General features: G+C 29.7%; 3 protein-coding genes across 7 annotated transcripts; 2 read left to right on the top strand and 1 right to left on the bottom strand.

Annotated features, from left to right (window-relative positions):
• Nucleotides 1-1,994: 1,994 nt before the first annotated feature.
• Nucleotides 1,995-5,763, bottom strand: Cysrs (cysteine--tRNA ligase, cytoplasmic). Its single transcript, XM_072892731.1, has 10 exons — nt 5,643-5,763; nt 5,198-5,378; nt 4,668-5,010; nt 4,444-4,584; nt 4,133-4,343; nt 3,589-4,064; nt 3,347-3,491; nt 3,062-3,270; nt 2,578-2,952; nt 1,995-2,446 (listed from the first exon to the last, which is right to left on the bottom strand). Exons 2-10 carry the CDS (start codon nt 5,374-5,376, stop codon nt 2,318-2,320), a joined length of 2,208 nt encoding a protein of 735 aa, XP_072748832.1. The 5' UTR covers nt 5,377-5,378; nt 5,643-5,763; the 3' UTR covers nt 1,995-2,317.
• Nucleotides 5,764-6,437: 674 nt separating this feature from the next.
• Nucleotides 6,438-9,806, top strand: LOC140666028 (START domain-containing protein 10). The gene is made up of 8 exons (XM_072892743.1): nt 6,438-6,966; nt 7,040-7,177; nt 7,252-7,425; nt 7,516-7,663; nt 7,739-7,891; nt 7,969-8,093; nt 8,170-8,292; nt 8,891-9,806. Exons 3-8 carry the CDS (start codon nt 7,270-7,272, stop codon nt 8,993-8,995), a joined length of 810 nt encoding a protein of 269 aa, XP_072748844.1. The 5' UTR covers nt 6,438-6,966; nt 7,040-7,177; nt 7,252-7,269; the 3' UTR covers nt 8,996-9,806.
• Nucleotides 9,807-11,789: 1,983 nt separating this feature from the next.
• On the top strand, nt 11,790-26,009 carry LOC140672464 (uncharacterized). Of its 5 annotated transcripts, XM_072904846.1 has the most exons (8): nt 11,790-12,279; nt 14,129-14,322; nt 15,037-15,270; nt 15,479-15,617; nt 23,756-23,908; nt 25,354-25,501; nt 25,608-25,704; nt 25,802-26,009. In XM_072904846.1, the coding sequence occupies exons 1-8, from the start codon at nt 12,001-12,003 to the stop codon at nt 25,845-25,847; spliced, it is 1,290 nt and encodes a 429-aa protein (XP_072760947.1). In that variant the 5' UTR covers nt 11,790-12,000; the 3' UTR covers nt 25,848-26,009. The 5 variants fall into 5 exon arrangements, with proteins under 5 accessions (XP_072760947.1, XP_072760785.1, XP_072761029.1 ...); XM_072904684.1 differs by having other exon boundaries at nt 11,794-12,279; nt 25,354-25,704; XM_072904928.1 differs by lacking the exon at nt 15,037-15,270 and having other exon boundaries at nt 11,795-12,279; nt 25,354-25,704.
• The last annotated feature ends 322 nt before the right edge of the window (nt 26,010-26,331 follow it).

The raw sequence follows: 26,331 nt of genomic DNA on the forward strand, positions 1-26,331 counted from the left end.
TTGTGACTTGCTCTCGTTATGAAAGGGGTATTATGTTTTAATAATGGACATCGCGCGTCAAATTCATCCGGCAGAGCGAAAGACGCGTAACATTTATTTTATTCGATCAGTTTCAAATCCAACGCGATATACCGGTGTACACACAAGAATCTATTTTTTAAGGCTGATAGTTATTTTTGAGGACTATTTAATGAAGTTTTCAACAGAGATGGGTCAAATTTTATTCAAATAATAGATAACGAATAGAGACAAAGTATAATTTATTTGTAAGTGACGAATGTATTTTCATTCGAATAAAAATTTATTCGAATAAATAAATATTTAAATAAATTCTTATATTTAAATAATTATTTGACTAATAAGTATGCTCTTACAATTTTTTATTCGTACAAATAATATAAATAATATTATCGTACTATATTATTAAATGTAACAATTATTTATACAAATAACGACTATTTATATGTATAATTATAATTACATAAATAATATTTTCATGCAAATATATAGGATGTAATTTTAATCTTTTTATATAAATAATACAAATAATGAATAGTACAAATAACGAATAATACCAATAATGAATAATACAAATAATGAATAAAATTTTATTCAAATTCAACTAATTGGATAAAAATGTATTCGAATAATGCCCACCTCTGGTTTTTAAAAGGAAGAAAAGTTTTAAATCATGAATATCCCTTGAAAAACTATTGATTGTAATAAGCTATACTTTTTTTGGTATAACTATTTTCGAAGATTATCGATCTTGCCTGTTTTGATCCTTTTATCTTCATAAACAATAATTAAATTTTTAGAATGTTATTTCGAAATCTAACTCTTGTTTATGAAGTAAACAGGATCGAACCAGGAGAGAATTGATAGTCTTCGAAAATAACTATCAGTCTTAATTATTATTTGTGAGATATTCACGATTAATTATTCTTCTCTCTTTTAAAAATTTAATCGCCAGTCCTCGAAAATAGCTCAAAAATAACTCAAAAAGTAGATTCTCTTATATATTACATATACATTAAATATAAAATATATTGTAAGTTTCGATATTGAAGCTATACTAAAATATTACAAAGCACGTGATATACGTGTGCCATTTATTTTCCTACGAGATATGTATATATTATTTAAACTGTAATATATTTTAAAAAATTTCAAATTTAAATAAAAACCTTCTTTTGAAAAAAAAAAAATTTAACGTAAAAATGATAATATGATAAAATGTTAATATAATATTAAATTAATTTACATAGTTTCTCTTGATCAAATTATATATATTTTAAATAAACGTTATATGTGATGTTTACTAAATCATCAAAATTTTAATTTTAAATGTAAGATACAAAATTATAAAAAATTAAAATTAAAATTATGAAAATAATAAAAATTAAAATTATAGAAATTATAAAAATTAAAATTATTTTTAGAAAAAATAAACTTGAAACAATATTAATAAGCAATACATTAATACATTACTAACGATCCGTAAGCATATCGAAATGATAGATATTTAAGTAAATTTAAATTTAAAAAAAAATTATTTAATGACAGTGAAAAATGCAATACAAATCATGGAAAAACCATCAATAAACGAAATTTTCGAGAAAGGGGTACATTCGAATCGATTTAATACTTTTTTTAAAAGTAGATATATGTATATAAGATATACATATAATATAGCAATTATATTTAAAAGAATAAGATAAACTTATAAAAGATCAGGTATAATTGAGATATATTTATTTAATATAATCCACAAATATTTATACTTAATATAATGCATCTTAAAAGTATATAATCCTCTGAATAAAATTAACCTATTTTGTATAATAATAACTTATAATATTGTATGAAATTTTACCAATTATTTTTGTGTTACAATTATTTATATTTAATATAAAAACTATAAACCAAAAATAAATAGATTACTATAAAAAAAAAAAGATTTGAAAGTAATTTAGTAATTGAAAATACTTCATTGTAAAGAAAAGATACTGATAGAAAATCACGCTTAAATTAAACTCACTAATTAAAGCTTTTAAAACAAAGCTTTAAAAAGTTTTATATTAATTTAATTAACTCAAATATTCATATACACACACATACACGCACACACACGTTTGAAAATTACATTTGAATATTATAAGTCATACATTTGAATTATATAAATTTGTAAATAATTTAAATATTCAATACTAAACAATAATAATTATCTTCGTAACGGCAAAGTGATCTGAGTTGTCGAGACAAAATATTCTGCATACAATACAAATAGAATCGATGAATTTTCGCATACAAAGTTCTACAAGCAACCATTCTGCGTTGCCAAGTATTCGTTATAACGTTTATGTTGTACTTGTTGTAGTTTTTGCAACTTCTTAAGCAAACCTTTACTAAGCTCTTTACCTTCGGCATCGTGCGTTGGCAATCCCTATATATACAGAATAGAAATATATAAAATATAAATATAAATCTAATATATAAATTATGTAAGACATCAGAATATATATAAAAAAGATAATATCTAAAATCTAAGCATTGTTATGAATAAGATGCTCTTACTTTATCATCAAATTGAGAATATTTGTCTTTTTCCAATCGAAACATATCACTCGGTGGTATTTTTTTCTGTGCTTCCTTTGCTGCTGCAGCAGTAGCAGCCTCTGCTTTTTTCTTTTCTTTTTCTAAATTCTTCTCGAGTTCCAATCTCTTCTTAGTTTCTTTTTCCTTCAATAATTCTTCTCTGTTAACTAATTTTACTTTACAATCTTCTTCATTACTGTCTTCTAACCGCACTCCAATGTTCGGCAAAATATCGTCGCGCAGTATATCGCACTCTTGCAGAATATCGTTTGCTTTCAAAGTTTTTGCGCAATTTCGAACTTTCTGCCGGAAATTAGCCAAAATTTCCAAATATGGCATAACAGTTTCTTCAACCTGATAAAAAATTTATATAAATATAGTATATAAATTCATACAATTACTTCATAAAACTTTTCGAAGATAAAAGAGATATGTATATCAATCTATAACATATCTATCTTACATTTGCACCAACTGTCTCATCTTTAATTGGAAATCCAATCGAATCGTGCGAAGAAGAAATAGTTCCGAAAATAATAAACATTTTTGTAATATATACAGCAATGTCCCTAAGGAGAAGCATATTTGGATTTTTATTTTGACTTATGTACACATTGCAATTTGTTACAAGTTCTCGGATCATATCAAGAACAGATCTTGTATCAATATTGTCTGCAATAAAAACATCTCTTTAATATGTATCTAAAATTACGATCAATGAGGCATAATTTAGACTAAAAACACTTACCACATAATGCTTTATGTATGAAATGCTTAGCAAGATGAAAGTTTCTATTGAGTAGTATTTCTGGTTTAAACCATTTACTAAAACTATCTATAGTAGTTTTCGTTCCCAAAGATCTAATTTTACATTTTACGTTCAAAAAAAATTCCTGCAAGCATTGATTTTATTATATAGATATATAAATACTAGACTTGGAATATGTATTAGATGTTTACACGATACAAACATATAATACAAATACTCACATTAAGGAATTTTTCATATTGTACGGCCATATTCATAGTATTGTCACTATAATCTAAAGTGTCCTTCCATGAATGTAGAAGAAATGCAAATCTGAGTTGTCTCGCTGAATGCTTCTTTAAAGCATCTTGTATAGTTACAAAATTCTTTAATGATTTTGACATTTTGCAGCCAGCTATAGTTAAGTGACCAGAGTGCAGGAAATATCTGACCCAGTGTGAATTATCGAAATACGCTTCCGCTTGTGCGAGTTCGTTATCGTGATGAGGAAATTTAAGATCAACACCGCCTGTATGAATATCTAAGCTCTCTCCGCAAATCGCAGAAGCCATAACCGAGCATTCAATGTGCCATCCAGGACGTCCTTTGCCCCAGGGGCTATCCCACCATGGTTCACCTGCTTTTGAGCTTTTCCAAAGTGCAAAGTCTGTCACCGATTTCTTTTCTGAGAGTTTATCTTCCGTAACGCTCAAATCACCTTATATGCAAATTAAAAAATTAAATCTAGAAAAAATCAAAGGATAAAACATAATGATTTGAACTTACCCTCTCCCTCTTGTAAACTGGATGTATCACCATATGCTTCTGGTACAAGTTTAGCATAAGAATGTTTTTCCTGTTTGTCAAATTTGCCTACATCAAAATATACTGATCCATTACTTTCATAAGCAAGTCCATTATCTATTATTTTTTGTACAAACACTACTATTTCAGGGATATATTCACTAACTCTTGTCAGTACATTCGGTCTTAATACCTAAATAATTTGTGCAAAATATAATATTGATAGTTATAAAAATTAACTTTATCTTGAAAAAATGTTTGTTTTAGTATTGTTTTGTATTAAAATCTCTTACGTTTAAAGCATCCATGTCTTTATGAAATTCTGATTCCCAATGTTTAGATAATTTATTAAATATTAAGTGCTCTGTAACAGTGCTGCCTTTTATTTTATCTAACCAATCAGATAAAGGATCTTTAGCTTCTTTTAATAATGCCTAGAATACATAAATGTTACATTAATATTTTACTTATTTATAGTAATAAAAAATAATTTTAAAGATAAGGGGCAGTAATATACTTTTTGAAATTCTGCAATTTTTTTCTCATTTTTTCCTATAACTGCTTTTTCCAGATCTTCAATAGCTTTTGTTATTTTCCATAACATCTTCTCCATCATGCACTTTTTATCAGGATCAGTTGTAGTTTTTACAGTATTTTCAAAAGTAGATATTACTTCTTTCGTATCATTCAATATACTATTAAGACTATGATTTTCTTCTACATATTTTTCATATAAGTAATTTTGTCTTGCCCTTTTTATAATTTTATCATCTATATCAGTAATATTCATCACATATAAAACATCGTATCCAAAATAGTCTGACAATATACGACGTAAAATATCAAAAGATATATATGATCTAAAACAAAAAATTTGCATATAAATATCTTTTTTACATGCCCAAAAAGATAAAAATATCATACTTAAATTGACATAATATATAATAACAATAATATTAAAAAATAAGTCAAGATGATATTGTATCAAATTTGGAAAGCACAAATTATACAGATGAAGAATTTACATTTATGGAAATATTTTAGTACCTTGCATGGCCCATGTGTGATGCATCATAAACAGTAGGTCCACAACTATACCATAGAACACGATTTCCGTATTGTGGAACAAATACTTCCTTTTCTCTGGTTAAGCTGTTGTATAACCGTAGTACAATATTGTCTTTCCTGTCTGGCAAATGCCAAGCTGGTTGTGATCGCTTAGCCATTTCTAGTTTGTAGAACATAAAGTATATTTTTTAATCAAAAATAAAATTGTTTTTCTTATGATTTACATATGTAAACTTAGGCTAACATAATTAACATTATTCTGGAAAACTTGAAAACCCTAAATCCATATATTTCTCCACATTTAATTAATTTATAAAATTAATACATTACCAACTAATTTACAATTAATTAATTTACCTATACCTAATTTTCCTAAAATTAACTAAAAAAACGTATAAATCTAATAACACGTGTCTATACGTACCGCGATGTAAGATTGCGCTTGATTGCACTATTTAGATGACGTTATCGATAAAAGATGGACGAAGGACGAAGGACGCATGTCGCTGCACGTGCTTTGTTATTCCTTTGTTTATATACTAACTAGATAGGAAAGACGGGATCCGATAGCGCACAATGCTTATTGGCCAGTGAACATTACAACTCTCTGATTAGCTAACCGTGTTGGTACCTTATGGTGAAATCACACGGTACGGGAATCAGCGTGCGGGACAAAGGATGCGTAATTCGAACAGCCAATCAGCGCGGAGAAAAAAATGTGGAAGCGCGCTGGCATCGGTCAATCGACGTATTCGAAACACAGACTTCTAATTTCGAAACGTCGTTGTATATCGAACACCAAATAAAATTATATAAGCATATCTGCCAGTTTGGTCGATTACTTGCTATCTTTTTTATTAATTTTCATCACTGGCGAATCAAATTATTATCAACTTTATTATTACAAGGATACATTTTTCATTAAAAAAAGGAAAGCAATGATATTAAAAATGTAATTAGCAGAAGTGTAGCAATGTCTGTAGCCAATAAAAACATAAATTAAAAAACTTATTTACATAATAATTTATGGTTTTATTTTCTTTTTTCCTACCAAAAAATTGTTATAATACATTCATACAATTAAAATGACCGCGTAACACGGAGCCAAAATGGCAGCTTTTTTACCCTGATTGCGGTACTTTGTAATCTAGTGACTTTACACATATCAACATTGCGCGCACGTCACGTGATTTAAGTTTCGTGGTTCGTGGTTTAATTTTTATACCGGCTGTACCGGCTGATAATGACAGTTGGACTGTCAACGTACGAAGCGGCCTAAAAGCGACGATGCTAGCCTTTGATAGCAAAGTTCCACGTGCTGATCTGATGACACGCGATAACAAGCATGCAGGAGTCGTTATCGTTTATTGTTGCAGCCGTCGACAGTGAAATTTTCGCGTTCATAAATTTCGTTCGATCGAATCGATATTCGAAGCGGACGTCCAGCGTAAGGAGGTCAGCGTTTACCAAAGGAATGTTACTTGAAATTCTTACAGGCATAAGCTTGCTCATTACCCGTTCCCGATGTTGTCTGTAAGATGTTTAACTCGTACATGCCGTTTAGCATTAACTTATGATCGCCATAATTTATTAGCGAAACACGCTCTAGAGCGTTTGGTTGCCTCATCTAGTCTTTATCACCTGCGATAACGAGCTTTTCAAATCACCGGATGCGTGATATGACTTGATTATCATCGTCTCATTCCACAAAACGAACACAGAAACCGTGGAAGTAACTAAGGAAGCATGTATGTGTGTGTATTTTTTTTGATTTTAATCTTGACAAAATACAGAGCATATATAAATGATTATTCCTTGCAGATGCAATGCAGGAGAATTGTTACATGTCTTGGATATTCCTGTAGAATTCAGGATTGTGTGGAATTATAAAGTTGTAATAGACTGAGTAAAAAAATGATAGTACTGCCTGTTTATCATTAAACTTGTAATCAACATCAGGTAAATAAATAATTTTTAGTTAGAAGTACTTTTATAAATATACATATACATAACTCATATTATTGCGCCTCTAGACATTGCTCTATATTACAATGGATATTGGTGTTGTTAAAATTGCGGAAGATAAAGATTTTGAGAAATTAAAGAAACTGTACGATGATAATAATGACTGGAAATTAGATTATAACAAACCTGATTTATCTGTTTGGACAAAATCCGTCCGAGGAATTAGTTTTAAAATGGTGAAAGTAAGTTGTTTGTTATTAATAAATGAACTATAACAATTGATAAATGAATGTACTTTTTATGATAAAAATAAGAGTAACGCAATTTTATAGATTAGAACACGTTTTCCTGACATTTCACCAGAAACTTTATATGATGTTCTACATGATCCAGACTATAGAAAAGTTTGGGACACTCATATGATTGAATCAAAAGACATAGGGTTTTTTAATCCAAATAATGACATTGGTTATTATTCCAGTGAGTATTGTATTTTTATTCTTTGAGATTTGATCTTTATATACCAGGAATCTTATTCTATTGCAAAAATTTTAGTGGCATGCCCATCTCCATTAAAAAATAGAGACTTTGTCTTGCAACGATCTTGGCTAGATACTGGTATAGAACAATTGATATTAAATCATTCAGTTTATCACAAAGACTATCCACCTAGAAAACACTTTGTACGAGCAACATCTTACCTCACGGGTAAGATATTGGAAACTACTTAACATTTCGTATACAGCACATATATATGTTTAAAAATAATATATATTATATTTAAGGCTATATTGTAAGGCCTTCACGTAACGGAGATGGTTCCGAGCTCGGTTATGTATCACACACAGATCCACATGGTAAATTGCCTGTGTGGTTGGTCAATAAAATTACGCAAATATTTGCTCCCAAAGTGAGATTTCTTATAAAGAAATATATCAGATTCAAGTTACAGATACACATTTCCTTATAAAATTATTTTTTTATAGATGGTAAAACGATTACACAAAGCCTCTGTGGGTTATCCAAGCTGGAAATTACTTAATAATCCAAATTACAAGCCATGGCATTATCCTGAACAAATAATGGCACCTAGAATACGTATTGAAGAAGTAAGAATAACTTATATTTCATACTCTGCAAGTTATAATTAAATATCATCCTCGGATACCACTTTAGAGTTTTGCCAACCAGATGTTTTTTAAATTAAATCCAAATTAAGCTGTGTTTTATAAATTGAAAATAAACGCAGTTTGAATTTAAATTACGATTTATCTTTTTTCTGTAATTATTTCGTTTCGTGATATAATAACAATTTATCCTTGTTATTATATTATGTTTTGTATTTTATATTGTATTAGATATTGTATTTATTATTATTATTATTATTTTTATTATTTATCGTGGATTATTATATTTTATATTTATATATGTATTTTTATATTTGTATATTGATATTTTGATAAAAACTTTTTTGTGCAGTAATAATTTTAACTAAAACCTTAAATAAAACTTCATATTTAGTCAACATTATTTAATATTTGTATCTTTATATGATAATACTTTTACAAATAATAAAATATGTATAAAAAAGTAAATTTTATTTTTTTCTCGAATACAGTTAACAACTCTAAAGTGGTTTTTGAAATTTTATTCTATGGTATACACAAGCTTCAGTTATTCAATTCTTCTGTTATTAACTCCTTTCAGTGCATAAAATCTGCAGAAGAAAAAAATTCAAAGTATAATTATGTAGACGAATCTGATTTAAGGGAAAATTTAGTTAAGGAATCTACGGTAGTAGATAGCGATTAATTTAATAAAAAGTCGTAAAGATTTTTAGGTAAGTAATAGTAAAGACGGAATAAAACGGAAAGCTCTAGAGCTACAGTATTATAATTAAAATATAACAAACAATTTGTACAATTATCAAGTTCGATTTGCGTATTTCTTATATAATAAATTCTAATTATAATGTTATACATTTTAATGCATATAACGCGTTGAAACTCAAAATTTTCATTGTTATACGCAAGATGCCTTGCGCGTATATGTAAACGTGACGTATGTAAACATCAACAAAAAAAGTATTAATGGCCTGCTCTGCATAAGGTACTAATTTCAAGTCAGGTTCATATTGTTGGTGTTGATAAAGCGCGCAAATTTAATAAAGTTATAGCGCACAATATGGAAGATACACTTAAAACTCTTTTTTATCCGTATCACAAATTGTGTAGAGAGACACGGGCGCGTATCTCGAAACATCCATCTGTGGTCTGTCTTCTATATTGTGCATTGCACTTATAATCATTGTTATTTATTGTATTAATTCTTCTTAATATAAATATATATACATATACGAAGTAATCGCAATTTTTTGTAGCATCGAAGAACGTAACGAATAATTATAGAGATTTTTAAATGCTTTGATGAGATTTAAATTCATTTTTACTAGTTATATGAAACATTTATTTTTAGAAAAAAAACGCATTTATATTATGTAAAAGCAGACATTTTTCTTTTATACGTGACAAATATGTAATTAGAGATTTTAAATGCTTTAATGAGATTTAAATTCATTTTTATACTATAATGATATAAAACATTTATTTTCGGAAAAAGAACACATTTATATTTATTAAAAGGAGACTTTTTTTATATTGTAATATATATATTTAAATATATATTACAATTCCATGAAAACGAATAAACAACTTAATATCGATAAAAAGTTCAGATGTATTCCATTAATTTTGTTATTATTCTAAATAAAATAGATTTTATTCACAGTCTCTTCGATTTTTTCTAATAGGTATTAAATGTGTAGGAATGCGAAGTATATTATATATAAAACAAAAATGATATTTACATTTTCTGAAATTTGGGTTTCATTAATTTAGTTATACATTACATTTTTATATAATACAAAGCTCTGTAAGACTGTCAAACTTCAACGGCACATTTTTAAAAGAATTTTTGCAAAATTTTGCCAAGGCAAAATTGAATTATTTGGACAAATTAGAAAATGCAAACAATTGACAAAATTATTAATATTAAATAATTGCTGAACAGAAATTCTTTAGAGGCTAAAGCTCGTGAAGTTTGAATCATATTTTATGAAATATATTGTAGAGAATATATATATATATATATATATATATATATATATATATATATATATATATATATATACATGCATTTCACTGAATATTAACGAATATGTATTATTTAATTATAAATTATTAATAAAAATTACCTAGAAAAAAGATTTAATATTATACAATTTCGAAATATATATGTATATAATTTATTTTCAATTTCTTTATCCTATGAAAAAATGTATAACGCGATAAAAACTTATAAAGTAATTAATTACTTTGTAAAATTCACAATAAAAATTTTAAAGCCATATTTAAGTCATTATTATAGTAAAGCTGCATTACTATAGTTTTTATTTAGTTAATAATCGTATCGGGCTAATGCAAAATAGAAAGAGAAAAGATTGTGTGCAAAGTCAATTATTACAAAAGATTCTTTGAAAAATATTGATAATATAATATATTTCAGCTTATTATATTTGTGTGAATATTTTTGAGATAATATAATATGTTGATGAGTAAAGCGCATATTTTATCTTACATTATTTAATTTAATTCTAGATATAAAATTAAAATATGTAGAATTTGTCTAAAATATTACTAGTATTCTTGAAAATGTAATAATAATTGACTTCACAATCTAATCCCATACAGTACGAATCTTTCAGTTATATTGCAGTAATGTTGCAAAAATATTGTAGCAACATTGCTGTAATATAATTGAAAGATTTGTGCTGTATGGAATATTTCATTTTGGTAAATCATATATTCATTAACTTATAGATAACTTCTCTGTTATATCTTTATCTCTTGTATATATTTTATATATATGTCTCCGTTTTTTTATACCGATTGCATTATCTTGAATATAAAATTATTTTTGGCCTATATGAGAGAATAGATGCTGCGTTAATTAGCAGTGCGCGTTTAAACAGTATAAACCGATATGATAATAAAACAATACACATAGGTATACACACATGCGATAATTGCATGTGATAAATTACCAGCTGACAGACGTATCTTTGCTTTATTATCTCATCCAGGTATTATTGAATATTATAAAGATATTTCCTTTTATTAATGATGATTCCGACATAAATTCTAAAGTTAACACAAATGTGTGCTTATTAAAGAACTATATTGATGAGAAAAAAATATTGTCTTTTGACGAAAAGATTTGTATTACTTTCTTGTAGATTTGTATTACTTTCTCTGCTCTCCTTATATCTTCTGTACTTATATGCAATAAAAAAGTGAATTTTGTGTATGTGTGAGAGAAATTATATCTCCTATCATATAATTATATCTCGGATAAATCTGGCAAATGAAACTGTACCAGCACTATTAATCTTATACTGATATGTGAACAACAGATGATTTGACAAAACGAGCAAAAAAGTCAAGTTGAAAACATTTGACGTATTTTATTTGTAAGATTTATTAGGATATACTCAGTAGACTTCTAAGTGATATAACACGATGACGATACTGCTAGTCGCCGCATCGCTTTTTTTTACTAAAATGAGTGTAGTTCTATTGAGTGCGTTAAGCTGTTTGCTTCTCTATACCTTCCTTATTTGTATTGTTTTATCTCCACTTGTTTTATCTATTTCGCATTAGGTCAGTTTACAGAATTGTAATAACATATCGCACACACGACAGCGCCTGATCAAACGAAGGAGAATCTTTTTTTCTAATTTTCTAATCGAGGAAATAAATATGTACAATACGGAATCGTGTCAGTTGCCTAGTGAAGAAAAGCTTATAGAAAAATCTGTGAAACATTTTTGCTCAAACAACGATACTCAAACATTAGTATCGCAAAGATATCATCCTAACACTGTTGAATGCAAAAGTTTAATATTATCAATAAATAAGCTTGAAAATAATCACCTTGTTGCCTCTACGATTGAAGAAGCAGAAACAGGACAAATTGAAAAATATAAGAATGATAGGACAGTATCAAATATCAACGAGACGTCGCAAGATAATTCAAAGGTAAAAATTTCTTTCCCTCTTTTCAAAGAAAATTTGTTCTTCATTATTTTCGCTTCTCTTTTTTATTCTTGGCGATTATAAATAGATTCTTAAATTAGAATATTCCCAAAAACTTATTTATTCTTATTTAAAATTTATTATAAATATATTATGTATAAATATCGCGCTTAATGTCGTCTCATGACAGTAATTTGTCGTCCTTAATCAACAACGGTTGTCTCCACATAATGGAGTTCTACTCACAACGACCAAGTGTATTATATAAGTCACAAAATCATTACAATCTTTGGTTATGCATAATTTCCTCTACGTGCATTCTTTCAAATTATATTGACGTCCGTATTAGTACCATTATTTATTATGTTTCTAGACGGTCATATAAACAATTAATAGTCACAGCACGTTCTTCCTAATTAACAAACTAGAGAAGCACAAGGCTGTTGAACACTCTTGGAAACTTGTCTTTTTTGTTGGTTGATTCAAAATGGCAAACTATGAAAATCTTTAACTTTAGTTCACACATTTTACGTTAATTTTATCATGCACTGACTAATTATTAATATTTGAATATTTGCGCTGAAGAAGGCCTGAAAAATCAAGCCGAAACGTCCGACACACGACACATATCGATTATTTTCTTACTTTTCATTTGTATTATTTATTTCGCGAGGTCTAGTTTCTTTGTTATTTATATTGCGTATTTTATCAATTTGAAGTCATCGTAATTTAGTTTATCAACCACGTTTAATTTGTTTCAGTGCCGGTTTTAGCATGACTGGCGCCCCGGGCAAAAATGATCGTGGTGACCCACTTAAGGGCACGAATATCAATTAGTAATTTTCAGTAATTATCGCACATAAGTTATGACGATTAATATTTTAAAATTTTATCAAATTTCACAACGATTTTTCAGTTACTAGTTTTTATTATGTAAAGTAATCGCCCTATGAAAAAATTGCGCAGAGAAAAAAGTTTCGGCTTGTTACTGCCTACAAGCCTATATGGTTTTAAAAGTAAAATATCGACTTTTAACATTTTCATTCTCAAAAAATCTTCAGGGGACTTCTATTTTCGCTGCGCGTGTTAATCAGTAGCCGAACGCTTAAGAATTCCTAGAAGCGAAATCGTTCTGTTTAAAAGGCGAGCATGCTATCCACTTATCTATTAATACTTCTTATTTTCATTAACTAATATATATCTAATATTTGTCCACTTACTTTAAAAAAAATTTCCGAGATTGTTGGTGAGGGTGAGGGACGGAGCAAGGGGGGGGAGGCACAGGCGGCACCCCTAAAAATTTGGCGCCCTGGGAGATCGCCCGACTGTGTCTTACCCAAACACCGGCACTGATTTGTTTATATTTCGTGATAACTACATAGATATCGGAATCTTCCGATATCTATGGATTACTACCGCTTGACCATATCCACGTTTGCTTTACAAATCGACTTTTAATTTTATGGAAATTCTCTAACTTGCATTAAACAATTTTTATTATCTAAATCATATGTGTCATGGCTCATTTATGCTTTTGTACTATATGTTTCTACCTTTAATTTTTTATGAGCCTCAGTTTTATTAAAATTTATTATATATATTTATTTTGCCTAATAAATATATATAAGTAATATTTATTTACCTAATAAGTATATCATCCTTAAAACTATATTTAGGGTCTTTTTATCCAAAACATTAATTTTTTGGTAGATACAAATTTTTAATACTACCACATACAACTTTTAAATGATAAATTTATAACTAAATTGATTAACATACGTCATCTGAAATTGTTTCTTTTGTAATCTGAATAAATTTTATTAAAATCTTGCAAATATCAACGGGATTATAGGAAGACAATACTTGTACATGCAATGAAAAAACTCATCAAGTCCTCGAAGAAGTAACTAAACCAACAAAAAAATCAAAAAGAAGAAAACGAACGTTTTCTTTACTCGATATATTAATATCTGCGAGTATGATCGCTCCTTTAACGATTGGCTTTTGGAGAGGAGTATGGACATCGATGGATCTTCGTACGCAATTGTGAGTAACAGAAGAAATAGAAGAATCAATCAAAATCATTGTGATATACGTGTGAGTAAATATAAAATTGGAATACTCTACAGACAGTATGATAAGATAATCAAATCTTTTAAAATTAGTACATCTAACTTTAAAACTTTTAGTCATTCATTTACCTATTCATTTTTGACAATAATAAAAGTATTAAAGAATGGTTATAAATTATATCGATATTCATATTTTTTGATATGTGTACAAGTATATATATTTTTCTATATATGTATAATATTTATATAATTAATACATTTTCTATGGATGAATTTTTCGGTTTGAAATTTAGTTAATTAACTATTGTATATATATTTGTTGCGTACTATTTTACAATACCGTTAATAATTAATAAAACGCCCTCTTATCTAATCAAAATAATTAATGAATGAGAATAAACAAAAAATTAATATAAATAATGTAAATGTCTTATTAACATGAATATTTCTTAATAACATGCTCAAGCTTTATTGACAATACATATATTGAATAAAACTTTTACGCATTTTGTAACCTAACATTAATACATTTTTGTAATGATAATGACATTAAAAGTGATATTGTACAAAATATTATTTGCAAAATATTCTCGTGATAATCAATAATGTGTGATTCGTCGATGCTGCTTATATCGTTTCTTTGCACCGAGATTTGTTACACGCGTATGCAAAAGATTTATGTCAACAGGTTTCCCGGCTGGCTTTGTTTTACGTTCGGCGCCGCGTTACATGTAGCACTCGCAATTTTCAAGAATCGTTTTCATGATCTTTACACAAATAAATGGGCTGAATTAAATTGGCGAAAGCGACTACCTTATTACATGTTACGAATTCTGTACACTTACACTTTCGGAGTAGCGTGCATCACGCATTGGCGAGGTGGCTGGATCATCATTGATAATTATCTATTTATGCACGTATGGTAAATTGACATTCTTCCTTTTTAATTCAACAATATTTTTTTGTTTGCGTAAAAAGAATGTATGTATTGAAATAAAGAGAGAAAAATTTTGTATACTTTAAAAAAACAGATCCATGGAAAGTTTTTTGAATAAAGAAGTAAATATAAGATGTGTCACATAATAGTGGACAATTTAATAATCGTTATCTTGTAATATCTCGCTATATAGGATAACAACGGCTTTGATGTGTTCACTGCTGGCGTGCTTGGCGGTTCTACGTTGCATTCGGAACTTGATAGCAACCCCATTCATTATCTTCATTGATGTACCACATTACGTTTTTCGATTTCCTACGAGATATAATGTGGTAAGTTAAAAATAAGTTCAGTTTCTCGTCTACTTGAAAACGAATATTTTTATACCTATAATGGTTTGGGATAACATTCATGTAACACACTCGTAATTGCAAAAGTTTTATTGCTATATGTTTATGCAAGGTTGGTAAGTAACGCGTTACTTGTAATGTCATTACCGTTACTTTTTTTCGGTAACTGTAACGATAACGGCGTTACTAATTTTGTTTGTAACGGAAAAAATAACTTCGTTACATTTCTCGATAACAATAAGTAACGAAATTAACAGTTATCCTTACTTTCCAGACAGCACATGTCTTTAAAAGATGCTTAAAAGATAATTTAAAAACTTCTTATTGTCTTTTGGCCTTTCTGTGCTGTCTGGGATTTTTTTCTAATATAGAATACTTGAATATACTATACTTTTTTCAAATATAATTTTCAACTAAAAAACATAGATATTTTTCATTTCATGTGCATTTATGCGCGCATATTATATGTACTTTATTTGTATATGTAACATACTATAAATACACGTGCGTAAAATAGAACTGTTGATAAGAGTATTGAAATGCAGTATCACATAGAAATTACTGATATCTCTTTTTAGTATATTTTTACTTTGTAAAATAACATTTAAGTAGACAGATAATTCAGTGTCATTAGTCAAGAATTTAATATTATGAAAATTATCGTATCGTGTTAGAATTTTAAAATAAAAAAAAAATAAAGAGACGTGAAGAAAGCGATTTTGACCCTAGTAACAAATGTATTGAAAGTAAACTAACAATAAGAAAATTACTTTATTTACATTTACAGTATCTAAAAATGTTTAAGAAAGCTTGTTTACATTTTTTTCAAAAGTTTATCTTATTTAAAATAATTTATTATTATCAAAATTATTATATACTTTACGTAAATAGCAATATTATTATAAAAATTATATCATTTTAATTACTTTAATGTAAAATAATGTCTAAAAATTTTTAATGTTTAGTGTAAATTTTTAATTTGATTTAATCTTGTATTAAAAAAATTTTTATGCAAAGTTTGTATTGTATACAAAAAGAAAGTAACGATTCGTTACTTTTTGAGTAACAGTAACGGTAACGAGTTATTTTTTAGGAAAAAAGAACGGTAACGGTAACAAAGTTACTTTTATAAAGTAACTTTTCCAACTCTGTGTTTATGTATATGATAACATGTTTATTGTAATTACAAAAGAGTTTATATACACAATCAGAAACAGCACGTAGTTATTTAAATTATAAAAATTTTAAAAATTTTATATGCAAGCACATAGAAAAAGTACTGTTTGAATATTAATCACATATGTTGTAAATTTTATATAAGAAATTTCATTATCTATGCTCTTTCATTGACGTTCATAAAACTATATAATAATATATAATAAATATATAATCAATTTTGTGAGAAGTAAAATTGTCTTGCATAACGATTCAAGGGTACAATCGAGCTTTGTGTCCATATTTTTTCATATAATTTCGTTGTCGCGACCTCTCTTACATTGCCTTTGACAATCGTATGCACTTCGTGATAGTCGCTTCTTTGATTACCACCTAAAGAGCCGCTGACCCTGTGCTCAATTGCCAAATGGCGTTTAATGCGATTATACAATACACGTGTCTAATTTGAAAGCTTATAAATGGAACTACAGTCGGACCTCTTATCCTACGACATTTTCGATCCGGGAATCTTCCCCTTAAACCTCTGATCCTACGACAAAAATTTGAGAGTGGGGGTATAATTCCCCTTTCGCGGTTGTAGCATGAGAGGATTTTTTGTCGTAGGATAAGAGGTTTCGTAGCATAAGAGGGTCGTAGGATAAGAGGTCCGACTATAAATATTGCACGTAAAATTTATTTTTGTACATATGATTACATTTTTTTCAATTATGTCGAGGATTATGTGATCTGTACAATAATCCACACATAAGTCTCCTTTGAAATAATAAAATCGTTTCGTATAATGTAATAAAAGTTACTGTAAAATTATTCGTCTGGTTTCTTCCACAGAAATCATAAAACAGATTTTTCCTAAATATTATCAAGAATTATCTAATTTACTGAGATTTAATAGTTATTAGTAAAACGTTATCAATTTTCTGGTCTTAGATATCGTGAAAATCATAATACGTTTAATGACAGCACAATAATTCTCGTACATGATCATGCGTTTAACAGTTTCATTTGAGATTCATCGTTAATTAGATAAAAATTGTTATGATAAACTATTCCCATAACTCTATAAATTACACGTTGTTGATATCTATATTAGAACTTGATTGTACAATTATATAATTTTCATCGTGTGCTTAAACGAAATGTATTATAAGAACTGTTAAATGAAACTGTATAAAAAAATTATTAAAAAAATACAATATGGTCGGAGAATTTTTGCATTTGTACAAGTAGAAAGATCTCAACAAAGTTGAAATTTGTCGGTTTTTCCCGGAAGTTTATGAAATGATTACTGTTCACCGATAATAGAGATACGATGACGTTGTGATTGTACAGACGCGAATGAACATTTCTTATCTATAGAAGAAATGTTATCCATTTTTGATCATATTTATCGAATCACTGGTTATTGTAACAATCAGAATGACAAGTTATGTACGAAATAGAGATGCGATTATCTTCTTCTTCCAATCAGAAAGTCGCGATAACGAACTCGTGTACTTATTATTACTAAATATTCCCGATAACAAACTGTATACGATGATTTTCATTATTGTTTATAAATATGTAAGTATTTTCCGTTTACGTATGATCGTTCCAAACAATAAACAAGTAGATTCAACTTTATTACTATAGATAAACGCAGATATTATTTGAGTCCCAATATTCGAAAACCATTATATTAAAATCTATATTTTTATGTGCGCGACATACATATTACAATAAGTATAATGTAATAAAATATTAAGAAGCTCCAAAAATAATCTTGAGTGCAACGCGTTTAAAGAGCGCGTTTAAACGAAATAATTTTGTATTTGTCATAATTATTCGAGATGATTGTGAATTTTATGCCCTTGGCGAGACTTGTCGGGGTGAATTAATAAACGAAGGTGAGAAGATGTTGTAACTCAAGCTTGATTGGAGCACAAAAAAGGAGTCAATTAGCGACAACTTTGGCTAAAGCGTCAATGGTTAAATGAGTATATACGTCAATGCTTAAATGAGCACGAGACAGGAAACACTATTCAAAAAAAAAAAATAACATCAAAATGACTAGAAATTATATCATTACCCATAGAATAAAATAAGCCGTAAAAATTTTTTTTCTAAAAACTTGTTATATATATTTATATGTATTTAAGGGCGTCCACAGGATATTTTTCAGAGGGGGGACATAAATGTCACTTGTCAGATTGATGTGAAATACTTTGATATTTACATTTTTAAGGCCCGATTCCACCAACATTATTTTGGATTTAAGTGAGACTTAAACATGTGTCTATCTTTATCTTTCTTTCTAAATGAATAAAGGCAGACATATATTTAAGTCTCGCTTAAAACCAAAATAATGTTGATGCAATCGGGCCTATATCTTTTAATATTAAAGGTTTCTTATCGCGACAAGGTAAGGCAAGATGTAAATCGAGAAAGGTTAATTTGTTTTTTTTTTTTTTTTTTGTATTTGTTATTTTAAAAAATTTTTTAATTTTTTGTATTTGTTTACATTTTTATTTTAATTTTTTAATATTTTTTTCTATTTTTTTTGTGAAATGAGGAACGTAAGCATTGAAAACATGAAATACATTATGATTATGAATTTTTTTATTTTCCAGGGAAGCATGTGCCCTCCCTTGCTCTCTCCTGCGGACGCTACTCTCCATACCCTATAAGCGCATAATATTATATAATATTTAAGGTATATTCTTAGAATATATTATATCTTCTAAAAATATATCTTGAATATATCTTAAATATTATATAATATTATGCGCTTATAGGGTATATGTATTTTTTTTTTCTTCTTATCTTTATCGCGTGGTAATCCATGTAATTTAAACTTCAATTTAACTGTGATGCAATAAACAAGATACAAAACGTGACACGATAAATTACACTGGAAAGTTCCAATAGTACGACTCGAAAAAGTGCAATACGATAAGAAAGCTTTAATATTAAAAGATATAGGCCCGATTGCATCAATTATCGTGATATTTGTTCCTATTTGTCTATTCCACTTTTCTAAGCCAGTTTATATCAAATCTGACAGCGAGCTATGGAATGAATCATTTGGAGAATACTTTCATGAAAGATTAATTCACGTGTTTCTTATCTTTCAAATTCCGCATTATGTCGATACTTCTTCTTTGAGACACAACTTAAATGATAAGTGGAAGCTCTTAGAATCCTTAAGATGTACCCTGCGCTACCGAATCGTCTTCAAATCACATTACAACAGCGGGATCGAGGGATTTCATCGCTACCGATCATTCTGATCTGTGATAGCACCGTGATAGCACTGTGATGAGAGGCGATTATAACGGATAAGAGGGGGAGGGCGAGATCGGAGAGAACGAGGGAGCAAAGGAGAGCGGTACCGCGGGTACTTCGTGCCGGTGGTCCGCCGCGCGAGCGACGACGCTGTTCGCGATAATGCGATAGTGTTGGTCCGTACGTTTAGCGGCTAAGCACAGTTGATAAAAGATAGCAGTTGTACCGAAGACAAGTCAGTATTCACCCCGCTGCTGCCGATCAACGGGTCTATCTGACTTTGTCGGTTTTGAGCGCACGGACGAGGGTTGGATCTGACAGCGCAGCTCCTTCGCGTCATCTCGGTGAAGGTCCTTGTGTGTTGAACTACAATATAAATATTTTGTGCAATTATTTAATTCAATCTGAGGAACACGGGAAAGTGTTTTTCATCGTGGAAGAAATTGGCGTTCTTCGTTTTCAGGAACAACGCTGAAGAAGTTAGCTGAGAACACAAAAGTGTACAAGATAAATTTTTACCCCCATCGAGAGCATGCCATCGAGTTAGCATGAACGTTTTATGATGAGGATAACAAAGACTGATCTTGACAAATAAGTTGAATCAAGATCACAAGTCCAACGTCATCAGAGAATGTCATGAGTCAGGAAGAAAAAGTCAAATGTTGTCACACTTAGACACGTCGCCCCTTGTTTTTTTAAACTGATTACGTATTTTTCTTTTCTTCTTCTTCTTCTCCTTTTCTTTTTTACGTAATAGTTAATAATTCCGAAAGCGCGAATCATGCAGAATGACCAGCGGTGCGATTACTAAATTCGATCCGGATTGGGTCAGAATGGTCGAGTTGCGCGCGGCTAGTGCCAGAATGACCGGGGGCCTAGACAGAAGATCCTCGAATCGATTGCACTACGCCATCCTGACGATTCTAGACACGATATTCTCCACGTTTATGATCGCGCCTGCAGTGGTCGGTTACTGGCGCGGCACCTGGGAACTTAGTGACTTTTACGTCTATCCGAACAAGCCGGTGTTCAGCAGCTTCGCATCGATCACGATCGGCTTCACCGGTCTCTTCGTCTTCAACGTGCTGCAACACTGCCTGGTCGACGTTCTCCATCCGGATAAGCATCGGCTGTCCTATTATATCGGCTCGCGGCTTTATACCAGCGTGTTCGGTTTATGTTGTGTGAACGCCTGGCGCGGTACCTTTATGGCCCTGGACATCTACACGGAACAGACGCCCAGCACCATCGTCGCCACGACCGCTGTCAGTCTCCTCGCGCTTGGCATCATGCGTGCGATCCGCAACGTTTCCGCGCCACCGTTTGCGCTCGTTCTCGATTCGTGTTCGGGTTATTTCGAAGTGCAGACTATGTTCCGCATCAACGTAAGTATCTATCTCTTTTTCTCCTCTCTCGGGATGCGTCGCAAACCGTAAGGGCCAATGTAAGATTACAATCTTATAGCCTAATTATAAATAAGATATTACCTAAAAAAAATTGAATTAAGAAACAAATTACAAGATAATACTAGTAAGAGAAGAATACAAAAATGAGAGAAAAATTGTTAAAATAGGAATTATACGGATTATAGAAGCTGTATTTTACGAAAAAAAAGAAGAATTATTTCTAACGTCTAATTAGTTTTTAATGAGAGATGTGTATAATTCCTAACAGCAACTCTTGTTTAAAAGATGTTTATAAGAGATTCATAGAATGTTAAAAAAAAATGTTTCAACATCCTATGGATTTCTTATAAATATCTTTTGAACATGTGTGCTGTTAGGGGTTACACACACATCTCCAATGTGTTTCATTAAGTGAAACCAAAAATTCATCTCTATTGGAAGAAAGAAATTTGTTCATAAAACTAATAGATAAAAAAATTATTTGAAATTTATTAGTAAATAAAATTAATTTATCAAAATGAAAATGCTGAGTGTTTATAATACAACAGAAATTTTAGAAATTACTCAACATTTCCCAATATTGTTCTGAATATACAACGTACAATACAAATATGTTATATATGTTTTTATATTGAATTTTTAATTACCGGAGAAGAGAAATACGTCATCAAATATATCATCCCTTTTTCTGCGTCTCTTTTCATATGAGAATATATGTCAAAATGCACTCTTCAGAAGGTTAAAATTTATATTTTCTAGAAAAATAATATATTGTGTGAAAAAATAATATCCCTGAACAATATATGTCTGTATAGATGTATTTGCCCATAATGCTTTTTTATACATATGACTATAAACGGAACGAACGATTAGAAAAGACAAAGTCACGAGCTCCTCTATGGTATGTACATGTAATATACACAGACTATTTTATTAATTAAAGTGCACTCTTATTTTTAATTTAAAACTTATTTTTAATTAAATATTAATGGACTGATGTCAATTCGTTAATAAGTATTTTTAATAGACATCTCTGTTGATTCTTCTTAATATAACAATAAGTGCTTGTTAGTTCTTAAGCTTAAATATATTGCATACAAACATAAAATACTTACAAAAAACAATATATAAAAATTTTTTTGTCTATTGACAGAAATTTGACAGCAAAAAAGGAATGCGAAAGAGAAGCGCGAAAAGTAAACATGCGGAGAATTTGCGTTAGAAGCCAGCCACTTCGTGCATTACATTATACACAAACACGATCATTTTCTCTCGATTTATCATTGTCTCTCGGTTGGTTCAATCACTGGAATAAAACGCGTCGTAAATCATAAATCGGATCTACGGATCGCATGTGCCTCGTCGCGTCCAAGCTCGCGTTATCGGTGTGTATAAGCACAGTTTCCGGCTAAGTCCCCCGACCGTCAACTACTATTGCGCTTGTATAGTCTACATGCGCATTAGCGCAGTATGTGCAAGTGCACTAATTTACGCGCCACATCTTGTCATTTGCAATCGCGTCTTCTTCTCTATCTGCACGAAAAACGTTTCTCTTATCTAGATAATTCTTCGAGCAATTGCGTTTTCCTGTCAATTTGTCGAAATAATTATATTAATTACCTACGATTATATAAATAATTTTTATTAAAAAATATGCGAATGAAAAAATGTGTGAATAATCGCATAATTCCTAAAAGATATCTTAATAAGATTGTTAGTTATTAAAAATTAATTTTGTATGATTTATGTCTTTCATTTAACGTAAAGCTTATCGTACTTAATGAGTTCAGGTAGACATTTCTTTCTGATAATATAGCTGTCAAAATATAATGAACATGTGAATAATTTCGAGAAATGACATATATAATTAATTTCGATTTCTATCTTGACAGATATCATGATTCATTAATTTATATATCTATTATCTTTCACGCGCACAAGAATGATAATATTTTTATTAATCAAGTTAAATTAATCGAAAACTGTAGATAGCGATTTATGCCATATTTTATTATATATATATTTTTTCTTTTTTGTTATATATTTATATATTTTATATATTTTCTCTTCTTTCTTAAATTTAAAAAAAATTGCTGTATAATAGCAGTGCTATGATATCAGTTGAGAGATATAATTTCTGACAAGAGTCCACATAAAATCTATTATCGCATAATATATATATCTCATAAATAAAATCTCTTATTTGATATTATTTAATATTTTCTTTAATTACTACATGCAAAAGTCACACATATAATGTTAATATTGCGATTGCAGAATACGAGGGACTGGTCATTGTACTTACTGGATTGTGCCTTTAGCGTCGGTGTTGTTGGCACGTTGGTTATTTTCGTTTGGAGAGGGTTTTGGATTCTCATCGATATTTATCTATTTCCAGAAAATCCCAAATGTTCTGCCGTTGGCTCACTCGTAAGTACGATTTCTTAAATCGATAATAAAATTATGAATACGTACAGATTATCAATGATTCAACTATTTCGCATTGCATATCCAAATGTCACATTACTTTCTCTTTTTCTCATAAGTGAAAATAGATAAAAATAAATATAAAAAATTTATATTTTACTTATTTTCATTAGAGTCCTGCTATAGTACATTAATCATTATATTATATTATATTACGTGTTTATTTATTTTTAATAGAAGCAAACTTGGTTACTTCGCAAAAACAAAATTACAAGAGTGTCAGAAGATGTCATATGATATGGTAGCTGACGATAAGTAACACTATTTTAATAAAATAAATGAAAAAAAGAGAGCAATAAATATTAAAAACAGAAAAAATAAAAAACAATAATAACACAAAATGATAAAAATAACGATTACAATTGACAGTGGGAGAATATAAAAAAATTATAGAATATATAATATTCTTATGTTTAACAAAATAAAATTACTTCGTAATAACAAGAATTCTGCTTTAAAGAAAATTATCATAATTGAGCAATTAAAGCATTGATTCGATATTCATAAGCGGAAAATTTTTGACATACTATCTGATATCAGATGCCCAGATTAATCTGTGCGCCATCGTTAACCTTAAACGATCTGTCAATATTAAGATGTATTATATATATATCATGCGATAAAAAAATTCAGATAAAATATAATAAATTTGATAATATCACACGTGTTTAATATTTTGAGCGGTTAGTTAATCATTTTTTAAGTGTCGATTATAGTCGATATGTGGATCGCAATTGCTGGCCGCGATTGCTAACACTCGATCATCAAAACATTACAGTTCATAAATAATATTTTATTTTCTTAAATATATTGCATATTCGTTCATAGAGATGATTACATGTGCGTGAACTCCTGTTCACGATTACAACAATGAAACGAGAAACTGTAAATTTTGCAGACATACGACGTACGTGCGTAGTGCCATGGCACTATACGCCGGTAGTTCGATTATATAATTGAATATTCGCCAATTGTATGATTGCCGAGGCACATGGCACAATTGTCGGTATATTCATATGAAATGTTTTACGTTATCCCTCTGATTCGTCATTTGTCATTTGTATAATGTCGTCGATGTTGGCCGACACGATTCATACGATTTTCGAATACAAATCGAGCTTAAATTTTATATACAACGGAAACAAAATTTCTCGAATGTGTAAATTTCTGAGACTATCACTTTTTAAAATCTTTTATATCTTTTTTTTTCACTTTTTAGGACATAAAAGAAAAGGAACTAGATATTTTAGAATATAAGCTTTTTAAAAACATTAGCAAAAAATTGATTCTCCTATTGAAAGATACCAAATAGGTAGATTTCTTTTGCGTTTTTATATCTTCTTAGTAAATTTTTTGTCGAGAAATATAATACAAGAAATATATTACAGGCTATCGGCTATTTCATAGTCGCCGTAACGTTTTGTCTGCAACCACTGATGCGATACGTCTGCGCGCGTCTTCAGGGTCTGGTTCTCTTAGTAGTCGCGGACGCTTTTCTCCTTCTGAGCTTCCTAGGGACCGTGAACGTCTGGCGAGGTATATGGAACGCGCTCGATTTGTGGCTGTTGCCGGATAATCCGGAATTGTCCTGCTGGATTACTCACATCAGTTGTTTCGTTTTTCTCGTTCTCCTTAATTGTAGCAATACCATTCTTGTACGTGGGGTTTACATCGACGCCGAGGAAGAGGCAGGAAAGTGCGTTGTGTTTCCGTGTCACTATCTTCGATTATTCTTCAAGGTTTGTATATAATATTTTCTCGATATAAAATAATGACAAATATCGAAATGATTTAATTAATAATCTTTCTAACGTTATTGCTTATTTTTATAACCAGATTAAACGCGAGAAGAAGCAAGCGAGACAGCAGAAGCTGTTGGTGACCTCTCAAGATTTCGATGATCGTACTGATGTAAACGAAAAGGATAGCGAGAATGGAACTTTCCTGCCGAATAATACCGCAGTGACGATTATACCCGCGAATGCAGACTCTCTTGCATAAATGATGCAAGAAGCCGATCTGTTGATAACTCGAAAGAAAAGAAGAAAGATGATTTGCTACGTATAAGTTCGATCGTGCAAAGAAGTGATTCGCATTTATCGAATGTGCAAGACAGGGTTTCTTTCTTGTTCAAATTGAACTTTCATCCTTACTTTATGTGTCCATGTTTGAGACGTTTCTCTCTTAAGGAAACATGATAATCTCTTTAATCGTGATCCCAAGCAGAACCAAAGAATCAGGGCATAGTGAATTATAAAGAAGATATCATGACTAGTTACACGTGCAGCAAAAAAAAGTAGTCGAAGGGCTGTGAAATGAACAATGGTTTGCAGTAAAACTCCGTATGATCATTATCGAGAGCAAGT

Source organism: Anoplolepis gracilipes, chromosome 1 (genome assembly GCF_047496725.1).
Source record: "Anoplolepis gracilipes chromosome 1, ASM4749672v1, whole genome shotgun sequence".
NCBI classification, from domain to species: domain Eukaryota; kingdom Metazoa; phylum Arthropoda; class Insecta; order Hymenoptera; family Formicidae; genus Anoplolepis; species Anoplolepis gracilipes.

Coding starts and splice junctions, on each gene's coding strand:
- Cysrs (XM_072892731.1), bottom strand. CDS start 5,376: ATGGCTAAGCGATCACAACCAGCTTGGCATTTGCCAGACAGGAAAGAC. Junction 4,344..4,443: donor AAGACATGGATGCTTTAAAC/GTAAGAGATTTT, acceptor CAAATTATTTAG/GTATTAAGACCGAATGTACT. Junction 2,953..3,061: donor ATGAGACAGTTGGTGCAAAT/GTAAGATAGATA, acceptor ATTTTTTATCAG/GTTGAAGAAACTGTTATGCC.
- LOC140672464 (XM_072904684.1), top strand. CDS start 12,001: ATGTACAATACGGAATCGTGTCAGTTGCCTAGTGAAGAAAAGCTTATA. Junction 23,909..25,353: donor GTTCTGCCGTTGGCTCACTC/GTAAGTACGATT, acceptor AATATATTACAG/GCTATCGGCTATTTCATAGT. Junction 25,705..25,801: donor ATCTTCGATTATTCTTCAAG/GTTTGTATATAA, acceptor TTTTATAACCAG/ATTAAACGCGAGAAGAAGCA.
- LOC140666028 (XM_072892743.1), top strand. CDS start 7,270: ATGGATATTGGTGTTGTTAAAATTGCGGAAGATAAAGATTTTGAGAAA. Junction 7,426..7,515: donor TTAGTTTTAAAATGGTGAAA/GTAAGTTGTTTG, acceptor GCAATTTTATAG/ATTAGAACACGTTTTCCTGA. Junction 8,094..8,169: donor CGCAAATATTTGCTCCCAAA/GTGAGATTTCTT, acceptor ATTTTTTTATAG/ATGGTAAAACGATTACACAA.